Consider the following 20250-nt stretch of genomic DNA (forward strand, 5'->3'; position numbering starts at 1 on the left):
ATCGGTATCTATTGAAAGTCGCCAACGGTGAAAAAAGCACAGAATACACTGTGTAAAATGCATAATGCTGAACCATATAGGTGATAATTTAAATTAAAAAGCAACATATTTATAATCCTACCTTATTTAGCCTCACACTATAAACTGAAGAAGAGCAGCCGATTATCTCGGAGAAACACAAGGTCACCTGCGCCATTGCTCCAGGTAGCACAGGAAGGACACAATACTGCAGAGGGCGCCCTGGTACTCCACAGGCTCCGTTAGCGGTTAGGTTTTATTTAGACCCCCCAAAGCATTCATTCCTAGTCACGGTACGCATCACACCATAAATTAGGTGGCTGTGAGGTGGACTTGTACCACCGGAACAGGCAGTCCGTAGTGTTAATTCTTAGCCAGTTGAAACAACCGCTACGACACTACGCGACTAACTCTTGACGTGCCCAAACAGCCGTCACCTGATAGATATCGGTTATGATTGTTCTAAAATTCTATATATTTGGCCAAATATGAACTCAATAGCTTCCTCAATAACTAAAAAACAACTGCCGAAGTGAATCAAAGGTGCCAAACATAGGATCCGGCTCCCTTAATTAAAGGATAAATAAAATGATTTATCACTGAACTTGAAAGTTCCTAGTAACAGCTTTAGCTTTCGAACATGGATAGGTGGTTTCATGACAGCTGATGCATAGTCAATCTTTCTACAAAACCATACGCCACACAAAAATCACTTTTTGCCATCTGTTCCAATTATGTACTGTAAAGGTAACCACAGAAACCCAACCACAAAGAACACACGCCATTCACCCAAAATCGCAGAACAAAACCTTTCTGCTCAGGCTCGTTTCAATGGCGGCGCCCTCTGATAACTCCACTCTGCGCAGAATGCGCTTCGCGTCCGTCAATAAACCAATAAAAACCACAGTCAACAGCGTTCCATTCTTCCTGACCCCACCAACCACAACAAAGGCAGCAGCCAAACAACACAATCGAGAACGCAATGAAACCGATAATTATAACATTACGCTCACCGGAAGAATGCAGAAAATTCTTTCCAATTATTGCTATTCTCAAGTTGGTAGTTACGAGGGAACTCTCCCCGGTTCGATTTGTCGATCCGCAGCGAAGAAAACGACGAACAAAAGCCAGCTCGCGTCGCGAGAGTTTACAACCAAAACCAGAAAATAGATATCGTTTTGTCTTGCGCTCAGCGCGCAACTCAGCGATAAAACCTAGATGGTATTAATTTCAACGGTCTCCTTCCTTTCGACGGGGGCCCAACCAAGCACGAAACAGTCGTAGGACACAAGAGGGAAAAATCCCGAGGGTGGAATATATGGAAATTCGTTCGTTAGTTCCGTATGAACAGAACATATGATCGTGCTGGTGGAACAAAAAACCGTTGAAAAAATCGAGCAGCCGTGACCGAAAAACCTTCATTCCATAGTGCACCCCCACACCCGAAGAGAGTGATGTACCGTTGAATGAGTGCAGTAGGATCTTTCAGGAGCGATTCAAGATAGGGACAAGGAACGCGTCTTCGTCGGAAAGGAAACCAATATTTCACGCTTCAAGGGAGGAAGCCAACCGCTGGTCGTTGGCTTTAATCGCGTTTAAATTGGGAGTGTTTTTCTGGTTAATTATTGACGTTACGTTTCATAATTTTTCGTCTTTGTTCTTAAGGTTGCATACTGCGAGCCAAAGGAGTAGGAAATAAAGGGAAATTACTCACCTGTGATTCGTTGCTGTCGCTTCGCTCGGTTGACCGTCGCTGGGAAAGACGGTGTGCTGCTGCTGGTGATGGTCGTGGTGGATGCGGTGTTGATGGATACAATGGTCTCACTTCGCAGCACCAACGGATGCGTCCTAACCGTTTCGAAGCTACAGTCCGATTCCGAGTCCGATCCGGAGACGGATGCAGGCGAACTGATGGACGACGGATGACGGTACAGGCTGGCATTCTCTCGCTCGGCACGCTGATCCAGCAGGTCCTCGGAGATTGTGGAACTTTGTGGCACACGATGGGCGCCTCGGGTCAGGGTCACCATTCCGGTGAAACAGGCCGGAGCCGACGTCGGTGGAACCCGCTCCCACTGGTACTGTTCGTGATTCTGCAGAGGTTCGCCGGCGGTGAAATCGAAGCCCCACTTCTTGCTGAGGGCATCGTTTTGGGCGGCCAGCTGCCGATCGATGAAACTGGAATGATGAATGAGAGGATGTTGTTTTAACGAAAGTTTATCTTCGAAAGGATCTTAGAAAAAGTAGGGCGAATAAGAACAAAGCGACCTACAGTAAGAAATGCTACTATAGTGTAATAATAAACTTAAAAAACGTACTGAAACATTTTTTTCCATTCAGTTCAGTTCAATCTCATAAAAAAAACTAGGAGGAATTATTAAAATCTTAACCATTTTAGATGGCTTGAAACATCCGTCATTCTTGCAGATTTCTAACTTGAACAAGTATTAAAATAATTTTTAATATTTCTTTTTCACTAAGTTAAAAGATTTTGATATTTCTTCAAGAAGCACTTGAAAGAAATGTTTATTTTTCTATCACAATGAAAAAACTATTGATATTTCCTGAACATTGTTTCTATTCGCCATATTGCGGGGTGAATAGAAACATACAACATATTCATTCATCTTCGTACGCTTTTTGAGCAGCAATTATGAACTCAGCAAACAAAGATGCGACCCATATTTGAGACTAGTAAAATTGTTTTTCAACCACACGGTTTAAGTTGTACACATTCAAACATGTCGGAGAGTGCTTCTATTCGCTCCATTTTACATTTATATTATTACATTACAGCACATTATTTATTAGAGGGCAGAACATTTTCCTCTTGTCAGATTTACATTTTAATAGAGCCTGCTTCTCAGCTTAATTCTATGAGTACTTGCACAATTATTACCTGAGCGCTTTCTTTGGTCATTTGCATTTGTAAACCCGAGGAGGAAAGAATAACTCGCAATCACTTATGCATACCTTATTTTGGTATCATACCATAATTAGGTATTGTTCAGTTGTCAATACCTCATTTTGGTATTATAATGGTATTTGAAAAACATGTTTAAAACTATAAAAAATACTTCATTTTGGTATTCGATAGCTATTGAGGACTGCTGGAGGTATTGAACTATTATTGAAAAAATTGCTTTTATATGAAAATCTATCACGTATTATTAAGGTATTACAATACCTGATCTAGTTATCAGCTTGGTATTTGCAGAATATGCGGAAGGTATTATTTGAGGTATTTTACCTCTTATGCAGGGCTCATTCATACCTCATTCAGGTTGTAAGTATTGGAAATTATCTGGTATGGAATACCTCAATTTGGTATTCAGTAGTTATTTTCTTCTGCTCGGGAAGGCACAATGACACGTTATGCCATAGCATATCAAGCAAATTTTCATTACGAAAAGAATTTCGACCCTCCGCTAATCAGATCCAGACACCTATAGCATGACGCAGGAAACCAAAAGCACAAACACAGCCAAGGCGTTACATTGTAGTTTTTCAACATTCATTTTTCATGTTCTTCAATAACCATGGACAGACTATTTAAGACTAAAAAACTTTAGTTGTGTTGCTGAAAAAGGTAAACACCGAGGCTACATACAAGTCGCTCTGGTTAAGATTTGAACAAATTCGTAAGCAGATTAGACAATCCTGCAAGGATTTATTCTTTTTTGTCCGTTATCCAAATCCGGGGAACTTGGATTAGACTCTGGCTACCACAAACAAAGTATCCTCAAATCATCGAGAGCTAAAAGTTTTACCGTTTCCGGTTCTGGGTAATTTGAACGAATACTGTTTGACCGAACGCCGTTTGACCGAAAGGATCATTTGGCCGCATGCCGTTTGGTCGAAAATGCATAACTTTAATAGAGCTGTAGTGAGCATGTAAGCAACGAATCATGATGCTAATGTTTCAACTGGGAACCCATAGGAAACAGGCATCCATAAATCATGTACAATATTCGGGCCACGCTAACCTGTTGAGACAATTGCAAACCAACTGCTTGCATTCGAGGCGAAAAGAAATTAGTTGAATATATACACGCTGCTGCGCTGATATAGTATAGCGCACCAGCTATGCAAAATTGCGTTCGCGAAATGACCGAACAGCTTCAGCTTATTCTGTAGTAGATTTGCAGTTTAGATTATTTTTGGGACTACAGCCTAATAAATCGTAGGGTCGGTGTTCCCTTAGTGGACGGTCCCCTATAGTCGCACTAGTGGCTTTTTACGGCCGTTTCGCTGGTAATCGTAGCAAAATAATTTTTGACATGAAGATCAGTAGCTGTTCATCTAAGTACCATTGACACACAGCTCGATTTTGTTCAAAAAAGGATCGAAATAAATAGTTTTGCTTAAAACTTTAGCTCCCTTGCACCTATAGTTAACCTATTGTTCCTATAGCAAAGCTGGTAGCAAAAATGGGCACCGAAAAAAGTTATTTTAGTGACCAGATTTGAGAAATAAGTGACTAAAAAGTGACTTTCGATTTTCGAAAAAGTGACTAAAAGTGACTTGAAAATCAAGTCATAATCAATTTTATTTCAATTCTATTATACTGTTTTACGATCAATATCAATTCAATTCCAAAATTACAAGATATTGCCTACATTTGTTTTAAGGTGATTATAGAACGAAGCCACACCTCAAATTTTCAAGAGCGCAAGACTTGAGAACTAAACAGCGCTCTGCGTTGAAAATTTATCCCATTGGTCACCACCAGCAAGCAAGCAATTTGATTGATTTTCAACGCGAACTGTTGTCAGATTCTCCAGTCTTGTGCACTTGAAAATTCAAAGTTTGGCTTCGTTTTATAATCACCTTAAACTTCATTGTTAATATTTTCGTACATAATCCTTTTATAGCAGATTTTCAATCTTTTCAAAATTTTGTGTCTTTTATATTACCAAAGTATGTTATTTTGTAAATTTTAATAAGAATTTGGAACATTTGTAAAATTAGAATTTTTGTCATTTCACATTTCCATTAAAACTTCAGCTCTTCTACCTCATAAAATCAATATTTTTATGCATTAATCAATATTTCAAATAAAATATGATGACAGAAAATCGAATTTGAATGTAATACTGCTTAAAACCGCGTCCTTTAAACGACGACTAAGGAAGAATAAATGGTTGATATAAGCCTGGATGACAATGAAATTTTTCATCAGTAAGTTTAATGGGAGGTACGTGTGGTCGAATTCACATTCTAAGACTTCCTCGTGAAATTACGACAAGTATCTGCTCGTTTTGCCGTAAATTTCTTATTACCTTAAAACCGCGTCCTTTAAACGACGACTAAGGAAGAACAAATGGTTGACTTTGGAATTTTGTGTATTTTTTCGTAGCTCGGAAATTAAAATGATTTTATTTTTGGCTTAAACCTTGACTCATAACATGCATATGAGAAAAGTTTTTTATGATTTTTTAAACTTTTTTGTATTATTGAAAATTGTTTGAAAAATTGTATTCTTATATAACCTTCAAATGCCTAGGATTCATTTAACGTGTATTATAAAAAATCGTACCTTTCATATTTTTCTACGATGAACCTATCACAGAAGAAGAGCCTGATGGTATTGAAATGATTTCAAATCTGTTTTTCCGTTAGTTACACGGAAAATAAAAAATGTTCCAGAAAAAAAAAGGAAAAAATCATATTTTCAAAAGTATAGTAAAAACTCTAATTTTTATTATTGTCAAAAATCAGTAACCAGAAGAGGCTTCAAAAAAAAATTGAAAAGGATAGGGATGTTCAAAAATAAAAATAATAAAAATCAAAAACCAAAATTCATAAATTTGCGAAGAAAAATAAATCATTGCCCAAACCGTGTTTAGAATGATTTTAGACAACGAAAAATTATATTTAGATCGAAAACAAAAATTTGGGTATTAGAGGGTTAAATTATAACAGATTTTGTATCAATTTTGTTCAGTATGGAAGGAATTGTATTATATTTTTTTGTTATTTTAACTACTAACCCGCCAAAATTATAACATATTTTGTTCGAAAAAATGCGCTAACTGAGTAACAAAATCTGTTACAACCTTTTTGCAATCCACTAGTTGGGTTGTCTTCAGGGAAATGCCAAAAAAAAAATATTTATTTGTGAAAAATTTTGAAAAATTTGCGAAGAATTTCTAAAAAAAATCCTAGTGTAATTTCTGATGAAACTTGTGTGAGTAATAATGATGAATACCTACGATGATCTCTGAAAGATCTCTTGGATTCTTGAAGAATATATTTCTTGGTAAATTGTTATGATAATAAAAAATGCTGGAGAAATTTCTAGAGGAATCTAATGATGAATCCCAGATGCCATTAATCGAGGAATTCTTGGAAAAATTTTATCCAATAATACCTTGAATTTGCTTAACTAGCTTGAGCAATTCCGCAGAGTAATTGTGGATGAATTTTTGAGAGAATCCTTATAAAAATGCCTGGATTAAATATAAAAAGACGTAGGAATTATTATAGGGTTTCTTGTAAAAATGACGATTTTTTCGAAAACTCTGCAATAAACCTTTGGGGAAGAACTTTTGTACGACCTGCGGAAAGAATCCTAGAAGTAACGCTTGGAGAAATCTGTGAAAGAATCAGTGGAAAGACATCTGGAGGAAATACTGAGATTTTTTCTTCAGAGTAATCTCTGTGCAAATTACTGGAGGTAGTAGCGTAGGAATGCTCTAAAATGTTTAGTACCAAATTCAGAAGAAATTCCTCTAAGCTTCTATTGAAAAACTGGTGGCGTTCCTGGTGGAGTTCTTGAAATTATTCCAGAAGGAATCTCTGGATAAATAGTTACGTAATAGTCTCTGAAGGTTTCTCTGGAGCCTCTAGAATGTTGCACCAGAATTCACTGCAAGCAGATTAACTATCGCTTTCCGACGACTTCAATCGACAGTTTCTTTATGAAAAAGCGTTTTTATAAAGAGTAATTCAACAAACAATGTTTCAAATAGTCTACTTTTTCAAAACCAGTTTAAAATTTTTTGGTTATTTTGCAACAGTAAATTGATTGGTTACCAATAGTTTTACAATTCAAAAAGTTAGTTGACTTTGGAAAATATAGAAATAATCTAATAGTATTCCTCTGGTTCGGTTTGCCTCAAGTTCGTCAAAAATTAATGGAGCTCTGGAGCTACCATGGGAAAGACAAGGTTAAGGCAAAAAAGTGACTGTAGATACCATATTGATTATAATATCTTTGGAGACCTTAACTAAAAATAAACAGTTTTTAGAGATATGCATTGAACTAGTATCCAAGCCTTAAAAAGATCTGCTTTCCTGAAAATATACTATTTTTCGTACCTGTTGTAAGCCTCAATCTGTTCCTATAAAATAATTTATTTCATGTGGAACTGAGAATCGTACTTGCCTTTTCCATTTTTGCAATTCTAAGTCCTACTTCCTTATTTAAACAAGTCTTATTCGGAATAATAAAAATAACTAATAATTAATTGACTGAATATCTCAAGTAGTGTTGTAATAGCGGCGTAGCCAAAAGTTTTTTTAATTGAACAAATTTTGTTTACAAAAAGGACATATTCTGCCATAATAATTACTGGTTCAAAGTAATTTCCCTGCATATAGCCGGAATCTGTTGATAATTCTAGGTTGAATAAAATTCCCTGATAATTCCAGGTTTTACCAGGTAGTAGACACCCTGCTAACTTAAAACTTAGCTTAAATTAAACAGGCCGATTCATAATTTTCTCCCAAAAATGTAGCTCAAAATAGTGAAAAAAAGTGACTTTTTGACGAAAAAAGTGACTTTAGTTGAAATGGCTTCAAAAAAGAGACTTTAAAGTGACTGGCCTCAAAAAAGTGACCAAGTCACTAAAAAATGACTCGCTACCAGCCTTGCTATAGTAGCACTACTAAGAGAAACTTTTTTGTTATTAAACAGGAACTTTTTTACATCAATCGAATGCTTTTGATCGACACTTCAAGGGAAAAATATAAATGTTTTGTAAAAATACGGTTTTGATTTGTGTTTTGCCTATTCCGTGAGGCTAGTGCTACTATAGGAACAGAAATTAGGAATAGTGCAACTATAGGCACATGTGTTCCTATAGTGGCACAAGCGATAATAAATACAAAAACATGAGTTTTCGTATGTTTCATAATTTTCCCACAAAGCCTTCAGCTTTCAGATGATGTAAAAATAATTCCGCAGGCTTTATTTTTCGATTTTATACGAATATTTGTTCTTAGCTATGCGGCTATTGGTACATCGACCCTATTCCTTTTTTTTTTTTTTTTTTGACTTTATTTGTGTGAATAATCCGGCTAGTTCTTCACTCAAATTGTATTTCTCGATTTGCTGACCGTTGTGTAGGTTCTGTTTGCTTCGATCCTTGTTGTATAATTTCACCACGGAGACTGTTCAGTGTTGGCGCTGTTCGGCGTTCGGATCACACTTTGAATCACGTAGGTTCTAGAAAAATGACATCCCTGCCAAAGATGGTCAATCGAAATAACAGCCTATTTTCAAAAAAATGCAATATCTGATGAAAAGATTGAAAACAATGATATCGTAAATCAATTTCACGACATAGCTCGAACGAACAGCATATTATTTAAACAAGGTGTAAATTTTGGGAGAATGATTTTCATCACAATTGACACCGTTCAAGCATCTCACGCCGAGGACCTGGGATCGAATCCCATCCCCGACATAGTCACTTATGATGTGAAAAGTTATAGTGACGACTTCCTTCGGAAGGGAAGTAAAGCCGTTGGTCCCGAGATGAACTAGCCCAGGGCTAAAAATCTCGTTAATAAAGTCAAACCAACCAACCAACCGTTTAAGCATAGGGGAGCAGAAACTTCAAAATTTGCATCAGTCTAGGGTAATATTGTAGTATCACCAGCCATTTTTTTATTTGAGTTTAATTACGAAATCAGTTTGTCTTAAAAGAATAATCTGTGATATAAAAAACGGAAAAACTTCATATGAAAATCTCAACAGCTGTAACGTAAATAACAATCATCAACAATCAATTTTATGTTTAAAAGAAGGAGATAACTCTTTAGCTTATAGTGCACTCTTTCTAATGGATATTTAACCTCATGTAACAAAAACTCCAGACAAACTAAAGACCCTTTATCCTTACGACAGCTGAGAAACAAAAAGAAAATTTGTCAGATGAGTAAGACCATTTTACTATAAACAGAAGTAGTTTCCAAACATTCGGCACTAGGAAAACGAACTGACAATGGACTGATTGATTGAGATACTCCTCGAATTTCGTAAGTAAATATAAATAAACTTAGCTCCCATTTATCTTGTGGTAGCGTCCGAGGCAACAAAGCAAGTCCATGCTAAAGGTGCGTGAGTTCGATTCCCCGATAGTTCGGGATGTTTTCCTAATTTAAATTCCCTTTACTTTTCTTTGCATGTAGGGTAATTTACATCTTCGGCATCATTCGACTATTTTACACAGTATTTTTCTATCAAAAGAGAAAAGACACAAATGCAAACGTTCAGATGATTCTTTGTTCTGTCAGCTTTAAGATTTCCAAGGCTGAACAAACAACTTCGCCAGAGATGTCATTAATTGTAATAAATACACTTCACAAGCGGCTGATTCGCAATCGCCGAAGAGACTTAATTTAAAATTAAGTCAGAATGTAAATTACAGAGATAAATTAAACGTAATACTTTCAATTATTTTTTAAGCCCTTCTATATGGTTTATTGAAGTTATTGTGGTGTATCTATTAATATCTGTATGTTTCCTTAACCCGATGTTATGTTCAACTATCAATCGTTTATAAATGCAGTTGCCGAACAGACTTACCAGCACCTTATGGAAAAGGCTGCCGAAGAGAACGAATCACACTGACATGGAGATATTCAAAACGTTTTAAAAACGTCTCCAAAAAATTTTTACCAAATCTGTCGGTGTGAATCGATAGAGGATTGAGCAGCGCGTAAATGTGAACAGGCAGGCACGTAATTTGTGTCAAAATACAAAAGGGGAGCGGCATCGGCTTAGGCTGCCAAGGACACGTAAATTCCCCTAGTATGTTGTATTGAGAAGCCCAATAGTGACTCAATACCAACGCTATAAGTTCGTACTTATTTAAAAATTTTACTCGGTGCCCATATTTGGGAACATGTCCACGACTGTCAAAATTCTACAATTAACAGAAATACAGTTTCTAAGAAGGTATCTTATTGGTTTTTGAATCGCAGAGTGTATGCTTTTTAGACAAGAGAACATTAGTTTGAGATTACAATTATTTGCAATTTGCTTTATATTTTGAATGTGCCGAAATTGTCATTTTCAAGGTTATTGAACAGGTTGGGTAACGAATCTTAACTGATATTCTAATGACACTATAAAAATTCACAATAAATTATAATTACTATTTATATCGTTTTTGAAAGAATTCATTATGTTATTTTTTGGTATATTTTTGTCTTAACCTTTATTTTGCCAGAATTGTTTGCCGGTTTTCTGGCTTTCCTTTAAAATTCATGAGGCACTTCCTTGGCATTCCTTTGGCAGGTTTCAATACACATTACATCCGAAAATTTGAACTGATTCTACTCAAGTCATCAGTACAATTCTAGTGACGCAACTCTTAAGAACCAACAAGCAAGTAACTTAGAACCTTTAGATTCCAAGAATGGTTCTGGTGCATGTCTTGGAAATATCTTTGGTGTTTTAATAGATACGCGTATTTCGACTGTGTACCACTTACAGTTTTCCTTCAAAGTTGAAGCACTACTCAATCAACTTTTGATTCCCCTAAATTGAGATTCTGTTATGAGTGTTCAACAATGCGTAAAAGGATGATTCAATTTGAATGCTTTCCAAACGTCAATGTAAGATTTTCCAATACCTCTGAGTAGTTATAAGTGACTCTTAAAATTTTAAATCTAAAAGTACATGAGGTATTCACTTCCGCTAGGAAGAATAAATTATTGAAAGATCAATAAATCTTAAAAAAAATGAAATGCTTGTATTGTCGTTTGCTTTTTAATATTGTTAGTCGAGAATTTCATTTTTTTTCTTTTTTTTTTTGTATGGTATTCAGTTGGAGCTGCCTGACAGCTTAACTTGTCAAGGCTGAACCCTCGGTCTGGCTTTTGCCAAGTTTCCCCTCTACCAGGACCAATACTCAGACGGACTAGGCAATGGCGCCCACATGAACACTGCTTTTTTATTAGTATTGTGACGTGGTAGTTTTTGAAAAGTACCCATATTCCCTTGCTTCTGAGAAAAGGAAGCATTGTGAAAATCAGCAGCTCTATCAGAATTTGTTTGAAATAGTAGTGTAGTAGTGTCATTACCAATACTGTCTAGTCGTAGTAGAAATGGTTTTGAATAATTTGTCATTCAAGTGCTATTCTGATTACTCCTGTCTTTTACGTAAGATTAGAGTTTTAAGGTGATTATAGAACGAAGCCACACCTTAAATTTCCAAGAGCACAAGACTTGAGAACCAAACAGCACTCCGCGTTGAAAATCTATCCCATTGGTCACCATCAGCAAGTGAGCAATTTGATTGATTTTCAACGCGAACGGTTGTCAGATTCTCTCGCCTTGTGCGCTTGAAAATTCAAAGTTTGGCTTCGTTTTATAATCACCTTAAATGTCAATTGTCGTCAAGTCTTAACAAAATTAGGCTGTTTAATAAGAGTTCTAGTTAATTTCATTTTTGTTATTAAAAGTATTTATTGGTCATTTCGTTCATATATCCTTAAAGAAAAAAGTCGCCTTTCTTGTCTGTTCAACAATTTTTTGAAACTAGCAAGTGTACCCTAATGATCGATCTTAGCGTCTTACTTTCAATAGTAATTTTTATAGTGAATATTGAAGAGTAAAGTTACCTTAGGCTTCTATTACAGTCTCCTACAAGATTCACTTTTCGGTGGCAAATGCAATGCTTCACAACGCCTACTTCGTGGTCTATGGTGAATCGATGGAGGAAGTAGAGTTGACAGCAGCGCACTCTATTTCCCTGGTTGAGGAATGGATGAAATCTAGGAAACTAGGACTGGCCCGTCACAAGACTGAGGTGGTGGTGGTCAACAACCGCAAGTCCGAGCAACGGGCGCTTATCTCGGTAGGTGATTGCACCATAGAGTCCAAACGATCCCTTAGGCATCTTGGGGTAATGATCGATGACAAGCTGAGCTTCGCTAGCCACGTTGAATATGCCTGTAAAAGGGCATCTACGGCTATAGCGGCGCTTTCGAGGATGATGTCTAACAGCTCTGCTGTAATTGCCAGCAAACGCAAGCTGCTGGCAAGCGTGGCGCTATCCATACTAAGGTATGGAGGACCAATCTGGTCAAAAGCGCTTAGAACAAGAAGAAACCTAAAGCGGTTGGAAAGCACGTACAGGATAATGTGCTTAAGAGTAGCAAGTGCATACCGGACGGTATCTAAAGAGGCCGTGTGCATCATAGCCGGGATGACGCCCATCGGGCTCATCATCAAGGAAGATGTTCAATGCTTCAACCAAAGGGGTACCAGAGGAGTCCGCGACACGTGTAAAGAGGAAACGCTCAGAAGCTGGCAGCAGGAATGGGATAACTCCACTAAGGGTAGATGGACCCATCGGCTAATACCAAATGTGTCAGATTGGTATGGTAGAAGGCATGGGGAAGTGAACTTCCACCTGACGCAGTTTCTGTCAGGACATGGTTGCTATAGACAGTACCTGCATAGGTTCGGGCACTCAGAATCTCCTGCGTGCCCCAATTGTGCTGGTGTAGAGGAAACAGCGGAGCATGTCGTGTTCGATTGCCCCCGTTTCACTGTTGTGAGAGGTCGCATGCTCACTACATGCGGAGGGGACACGTCCCCCGACAATATTATAGAGAGAATGTGTGCGGATGCCGAGTGCTGGAATGCAGTAACTACGGCTGTCACTCACATTATGTTAGAATTGCAGCGTCTATGGCGCGCCGACCAAGAGTTGGCTGCAGAGGATTAGCCCTGCCGAGGCTGGTCCCTTGTAACATTGTTTAAGTCGGCTAGGAGAAGCAGTTTGCCTAGGCTACTTCTGCTACACGTGTTGTGCTATATGCACTGGTCCCTTCCCGAAGAAATACCGTAAGGTGGTTCCGGGGAGATGAGGGTCTGAGTCCAAGGGTCATGTCGATGCACTGTTCACCACTTGAGCAATTCTAAATGAATTGCTCATGCACAGTGCATAGGCTGGTTTTAGCGGGTCGTCGTTGGTGCGTCATCCCCGCATTCCCTGAGTTATCTTCTCAGGGGATCTGTTTGCAGATTTCCCCCTTGTAAAAAACAAAAAAAGTAAGAGGTTGTTTCCGAGATACGACCGCCAAGTTGACGTTGGATAACGTTAGCTTCTTCTATTTGCTGGCTTGAGACAGTCACAAACTTATGAAACATTTCTTTTGCTAAAAATCCAATTAATTTTCACACTATTTGTTGCATGTCAATTCTGATTTATTATAGACATTGTGTGTTATTATTTTGTGTTAATACAAAATAATCACTTTACATGTATTCAGAAGCTTGGGAGATTATATTGAAGAATTGTTTTTCAAATGTATTAATTCAAAATAACTCTTTTCATTGATTTTGTGGCCCTGAAAAGGGGAAATTAGGGAATATTACACAATCAACTCTTTAAAACGCATTTGTTGGCTCTCAAAAGGGCCGATTGATGAATTGTTGAATTTGCGTAACACGGACACATTTTGACGGCGCACTGGTTTCAATCCTCGCCCGATGAGATTTGCGGTGCGGATGACGATGTGCGCTTCAACAAGCGGCTTTGGTCGATTTTCTTCAGCCATCTCGTACAACAGCTTGCCTCTGGTGGCGAGGAGCTGAGCAGGTTTGGAGGAGCTCTTACCAGCTCGAAAGCGAAAACAGAATGAAACCAGATTCAACGAAGGAGGAATGCTTTATACCCTTAGAATAGCAGATGATGCTCCTCCTTTCATATTCTTCGTTTTCTTATCTGGGAAATAGGCTATATGAAACTGATGTCTGTGTAAGGGATGTACAGATTAGCATTATGCTGTTATTGCAACCCGACGGCACTGCAGCAGCATCCTCGGAAACAGCTTCAAATTGCCGTATTGTCAATTATTCGTAATAAATCAATTATTGTATGATGCTATGAGATGAATTAAGAGATTATAGCAAGTATGTGGTAAACACATTAGGGAATATTATACAAATAACTCTTTAAAACACATTTGTTGGCTCTTAAAAGGGCCGATTGAGTTGTTGAATTTGCGTAACACGGACATATTTTGACGGTGCACTGGTTTCAATCCTCCTCGCCCGATGAGATTTGCGGTGCGGATGACGATGTGCGCTTCAACAAGCGGCTTTGGTCGATTTTCTTCAGCCATCTCGTACAACAGCTTGCCTCTGGTGGCGAGGAGCTGAGTAGGTTTGGAGGAGCTCTTACCAGCTCGAAAGCGAAAACAGAATGAAACCAGATTCAACGAAGGAGGAATGCTTTATACCCTTAGAATAGCAGATGATGCTCCTCCTTTCATATTCTTCGTTTTCTTATCTGGGAAATAGGCTATATGAAACTGATGTCTGGGTAAGGGATGTACAGATTAGCATTATGCTGTTATTGCAACCCGACGGCACTGCAGCAGCATCCTCGGAAACAGCTCCAAATTGCCGTATTGTCAATTATTCGTAATAAATCAATTATTGTATGATGCTATGAGATGAATTAAGAGATTATAGCAAGTATGTGGTAAACACATTAGGGAATATTATACAAATAACTCTTTAAAACACATTTGTTGGCTCTCAAAAGGGCCGATTGAGTTGTTGAATTTGCGTAACACGGACATATTTTGACGGTGCACTGGTTTCAATCCTCCTCGCCCGATGAGATTAGCGGTGCGGATGACGATGTGCGCTTCAACAAGCGGCTTTGGTCGATTTTCTTCAGCCATCTCGAACAAATTAGGGAATATTACACGGACGGTGACGGCTGTGCCGCTCGATCTAATGAACCAGAATGACCGCGCTAGCCTCCCGCATGGCAATGACAGCGGAGCACTGGCTGGTAGCGACGATTTCTGGCCGAAAACGATTATGCTGGCTGGTGCACTCAAATGAGCGGCTTCAGTTGCTGCGGCTCCGAAATGCGTGGTTCTTCGGTTCTAATGCGTGTTGTATTCGCGTCCTATTGAAAACTGAACTGAGGACGCGAATGACTCTCGAAATTTGCTCGCCGACCGTGTTCACAGTCTGACGGCAAAAAGAAGAATGAGGGAAGAAGCAGGGTGCGGTGCGCTTTTATAGTGGGAAGCGGAACCGAAAAATGTGCTTGAACGTGATTGGTTAGATAAGAAAGGGGTCAACGTTTTACGATATTTCAATAGTTTGTTGCTAATAATCAATAGTGTCCTCCATTTGGATCGACGCGTAGATAAATTTCCAATCGATTCATGGATAAATATTGAAAATCTATCGATAAATGACTGAGTTATTAGCGGTCAAAACCTGACCATTTTTCGTTACATGCTCAATTTTTCGTTTTTCTGAATTGTACCCCCATATGTTGCCGTAAGACGTTATCCAACGTCAAAAAAAACAACGCCTACTTTCTACTTGTAAATTTTGCGAAAATGAAGCTGGAATTAGATTATTTATACCGCTGTTACAAAAGAGGTATTTCTTATTATGGCAATGTAAAAACCATATAAAAATAAGATTGTCGCCACTTATTTCTATTCAGTGAATCTACTGGTCATTTTCCTAAGTATTCCCTACGTCGTATATGATAACAATGTATCTAGCTAGCTAATAGTAAGAGTGGCTACGGATCATTCTGGTTAGCAAAAGGCAAACTGAACGACACCAATAGTATTAATGTACGCTTCGAATAGATTAATTATTTGAAATGGGCATCAATTCTAGCAATGACGCAGAATGTCCGTTGGATCACATCCGAGATATTATTGCGTCTATGTCATATGAATTATGACGCGGCTTTAAGCAAAAAATGCCAAAATGTGATACCACCACTACAGGTTACGCCTTTGGTTTCCATCATATGGGCTAATGGATTATGCCCTCCCATCGCGGCAAGGTCGCATAACCAAGGGGAGGGTGTTAGTCGAGAATTTCAATTTAAAACTGAAACATTTCAATACGACGCATAATATGACCAAAGATTAGCTCAGCAGCCTGAACAAAAACCTGCCATGTGAATCGAAGGTGCCAAGGATGGGATCCGGCTCCCTAGATGTTCCCAAATGTGTTATGTTCCTTTACAGATCTTGTTGTTCTCAACAAAACATAAATTCTGTTGTATTTGCCCTACCCTGCCATCAACAAACCGTTTGCTGTTCGATATAAAATAAAGCCAACAAAGAATCTAAATCTGACAATGGATCTTTTTACTGTATACATAGCATTTATTTCCCTTGTGATAGCCCCCGCCATATCAAAGCAAATCCGTGACAAAGTTTGGATTCGATTGACGGATAATTTAGAACGTTTGTATTTAAATATTTTGCTAGGAAGTCATATTTGGAAGCAGGTCCAGGACTGTCAAATCTCTACAATTTACAGAATCATACGCATTGGAAACTTCCCACAAAATAAAACAAATCACACAGCTTCAATGAACAAATTTAAACTTAAAATTGCAGGCTGCATGCTTTTAGAGAAGAGAACATTAAATTGAGAGCAAAAAAAAACACACTGTATAGGAATACATAGCGTTCAATGTATCAATTCATCAATATCAATGTAGAGTTCAATTTCAAATTTGAATCAAATAAGTAAAGAATTACAGGAAATGAATTCCCATCATTTATGATTTACTTTGTGTTTATAAATGGGCCAAAATTTCCATGTTCAAGGTTGTTGAACAGATGAAAAGCGGGGGTAACGAGTTGTCACTGCTGTTTTAATGAAACTATAATAAATAAAATATTTACAATCAAACATATTTACTATTTATTAGATTTTGAAGGAGCTCCGACTTAATTTTCGGTATATTTTTGGCTTATACCTTGATTTACCAAGGCTTTCTGGAAAAATCCTTGGAAATTCTTAGGGAGCTCCTTTGACAATTACTTGACGTGATTCAAGATAGATGCCTTTCAAAAATTTTAACTGATTCTACACATTCAGAATAAAATGTGTATATAGTATCCTGTAAAATAAATCCCTGAATATGAACTGTAAACAACAAAAACTCTGATTTCCCTGTGAAATCCTGTAAAACAAACAAATTTACTGTAACCCTGTTAAATACTAACGAACAGTTCGGTAACCATCAATAGTTTCATCGAACTGCTGTAAAATCATTTGTCAGCCGTTCTGGCAGTCTATTTTTGATTCAGTTTTTCGAGTTCGATTCCCGATCGGACCATTTTCGAGTTTTTCTTTATGATTTGTTCAATGATTTTACAGATTTTTCGGCATTTTTTCACTGATGAGATTATGGCTAAATTTCACCGAATTTTGTATTTTTAAAGTGTATACTCAAATCATTGATTAGTGGAATCTACTTAAAATTACTCTCATAAACCTACAAGCAAGTTGTTTAAACCATTCAGATTTCAGAAATGGTGCTTGGCGGATTTTTATTATGTCTTGTCCTATCACTTGCAGTTTTACTTCAACGTTGATTATTAGAATCCACACAAAGGAAGGATGCAAGCGTTGACTACTGCATGTATATGACACAGATGCATATCTGTTGAAAGTTTAGCAACAGGGGCAGAATCAATACACAATACTGATTTTCCTAAATGGATATTCTGTTAACAGGGTTCGAAAATACACAAAAGAATGATTCAATTTGCAAACACTAATTTGGAAAAATCTGAACAGACTTTCCCAATTATCAATGTAAGGTTATCTAAAGTCTCTGAGTAGCTATAAAAGGCTTTTGCAATGTGAAAATAACATCTCATCTAAAAGCACATTAGGTATGCACTCCCGCCCGCTAGGAAGAATCAATTATTGAAAAGCCATTAAATCTTCCAGAAAAGTTATGTTTTGTGGGGTTTGTTCGTCGGTAATCCCTACTAGCAGCCTTCTGCAAGTGTTTAATCGAAACCACTTCGCAAATACACTAAAAAGTTGTCATTTTCATCTTCATTATTCATATTACGCCAGGTCCCCGTACTTGCAATATAATTCAAGATTAGTTTGACTATACAATGTTTGATAAGTGTTTCCTTTTATTTTATTTTCAGAGTAGGGTAGATTAAACGTGCATTTCAACAAAATCTAAAGCATGTTCTGCGATTTTACATTCAAAGCCTCCGAGAATTATTCGAATCTACAGAATGTATCGCCGTAATGCAGACAAAATAGGATCTTAGTAACGAATTTATAATTCGTTTAGCTTAATAAATTACAGAGATAAATCAAACGTTATATTTGATTCTCCTGAAATAACTCTTCTTAAGCGCTTCTAAACTGTATTATTGAAGTTATCGTTTTGTAAATTGATCCCCAATAGTTTATTAAAATATATTTAACAGTTTTTATTGTATCGAGGAAGTTTTCGTGGCTGTCTGGATCTAAGTAGTAGATATAACAAATTACTGAACATCCAATAAGTACTTTGAATTTAAATTTAAATGTTTTAATAAAAGGCTTGTTCGTTACTTACTTCTTCGACTCCTGCTTGTCCACCGGGCCGAAAAGGTCCCGCTTCACCCTGGCCAGCGAGATACTGTTGGTCATCGGCTTCCGAACCACGGCCGGGGACCGCAGCTTGGCTATCTCCGACAGCGCCACCGGATTACACACTCTGGCACTCATTGCGTAACTGTATTGTTCCCTGTTCTCACTTCCGGTTATTCCGATGGTATCCAACCAACTATCTACTTCTTGTCCTCACGGTCAAAGTCAAATTGGAATCTGGTTACTGTTTGTCGACCGAGAGGTGTACGCGTGTATCAAACTCACACTCGGTAATTCTATTTTTCTTATTTTGCTCCCACTGCCGACGAGGGATGGAAAAATAAAAATATTTTGAAGCGATACACAGAGCACGGAAACGAAGCTGGTCTCGATTCTTCCTTTTCTTGCTGACGAACACCGAATCGGATCTAGTCTTCGTGTATTTATATTTATGTTTGAGGTTATGTTACTCCGATTGGAAAATCACTGTTTTTCGGTGAAAAAACTTCGATTTAGGTGGAAATTTTTACCTTATTCCGTTGATTTATTCACCCTTCACGTTATTTTATCAGCTTCCCTCGAGTAAAAGCACTTTTTCGATGGATTTTTGATGAATTTGTTCGATCTTCAACGTGACGTCACTCTTTTCACTTAGCTCTCACCTCCACAGATTGTATTTTACGCAACAAAATAAGCTATGTTTTCCCTTTGATTTCACTTTCGAAGACACTTTTCTTCACTATTTATTCGTAAAACCACCAATTGGCAACCGAAACTTCCGAAAATCACTACAAATTATGCGGAAAATCAGAACTCCAACTTGTACAAAAAATATGGGAAACAAGGTCGATCCCTGAGTCCCGAGAAATCAACATGGAAGACCGAAAACACTTTCGACTCAACTGACGCTTCCGAAGAGACTATTGCCGAGGTACAGTTCAAATCCAGCTAGAAGGCTGTGGACGAGACGACGAAACGATTGCACCAACACACACAAAACGAATCAAACGAGAGCGGAGCGAGCATAAAAGCAACGGAACGCCCGGGGAAAAGTCAACGCAAAATTTATGCTGTTCGGTGCACGACACCGGGAGAAACAGCGCATCCAAAGACCCCCCGAGAATTTAAATTCTCTCTCGTGTGAATGTGGTGGTAATTTAAATCACCCCTTTTCCGTTCGGTTCGCTGTCGCGGAGCGAGCAGTCAGACAGACACTGCACTTCGTCCCACCTCTTCCACCCACCCGCATCGTTAGTCGTGGAAGGGAACGGGACTTGTTTTTCGTCGAATGAGGTGGTAGGGGAGAAACGTACGAAATGATCCAGAAATAGAATTGGTGAAGATAAATATCTGTTTGTTTTCAAACGATTTTCTGATTGGTTTAATCAACTTATCTCTTTGCTTAAAAAAAAAAAACAGAGGTTCCACAGGAACGTCCAAATGCCTTTCCCCCTAAACATGGGACAGACGACGGTGATCTCGAAGCTTTCCGACTCGTCGTTGTGCATGCGAGGGGATTTTGTACGATCATGGAAGCATTGGAGGGCGTGGATCGTCGAAAGGTTTGCTCGCGTCTCCTAGCAAAGGAT

The 20250-nt window shown here is 38.1% G+C and overlaps 1 protein-coding gene across 1 annotated transcript in view; it reads right to left on the reverse strand.

Annotated features, from left to right (window-relative positions):
• LOC5566694 overlaps positions 1 to 19598 on the reverse strand; it is a 35822-nt gene extending 16224 nt beyond the window's left edge. The window contains exons 1-3 of the mRNA XM_001651052.2: positions 19192 to 19598; positions 18648 to 18980; positions 1733 to 2196 (exon numbers count right to left, since the gene is read on the reverse strand). Coding sequence (XP_001651102.1) covers positions 1733 to 2196; positions 18648 to 18799 — 616 coding nt within the window. The 5' untranslated portion in view covers positions 18800 to 18980; positions 19192 to 19598. The remainder of the gene's footprint in view (positions 1 to 1732; positions 2197 to 18647; positions 18981 to 19191) is intronic.
• Between the last annotated feature and the right edge of the window lie 652 nt (positions 19599 to 20250).

Source organism: Aedes aegypti, chromosome 3 (genome assembly GCF_002204515.2).
Source record: "Aedes aegypti strain LVP_AGWG chromosome 3, AaegL5.0 Primary Assembly, whole genome shotgun sequence".
Taxonomy (NCBI): Eukaryota; Metazoa; Arthropoda; class Insecta; order Diptera; family Culicidae; genus Aedes; species Aedes aegypti.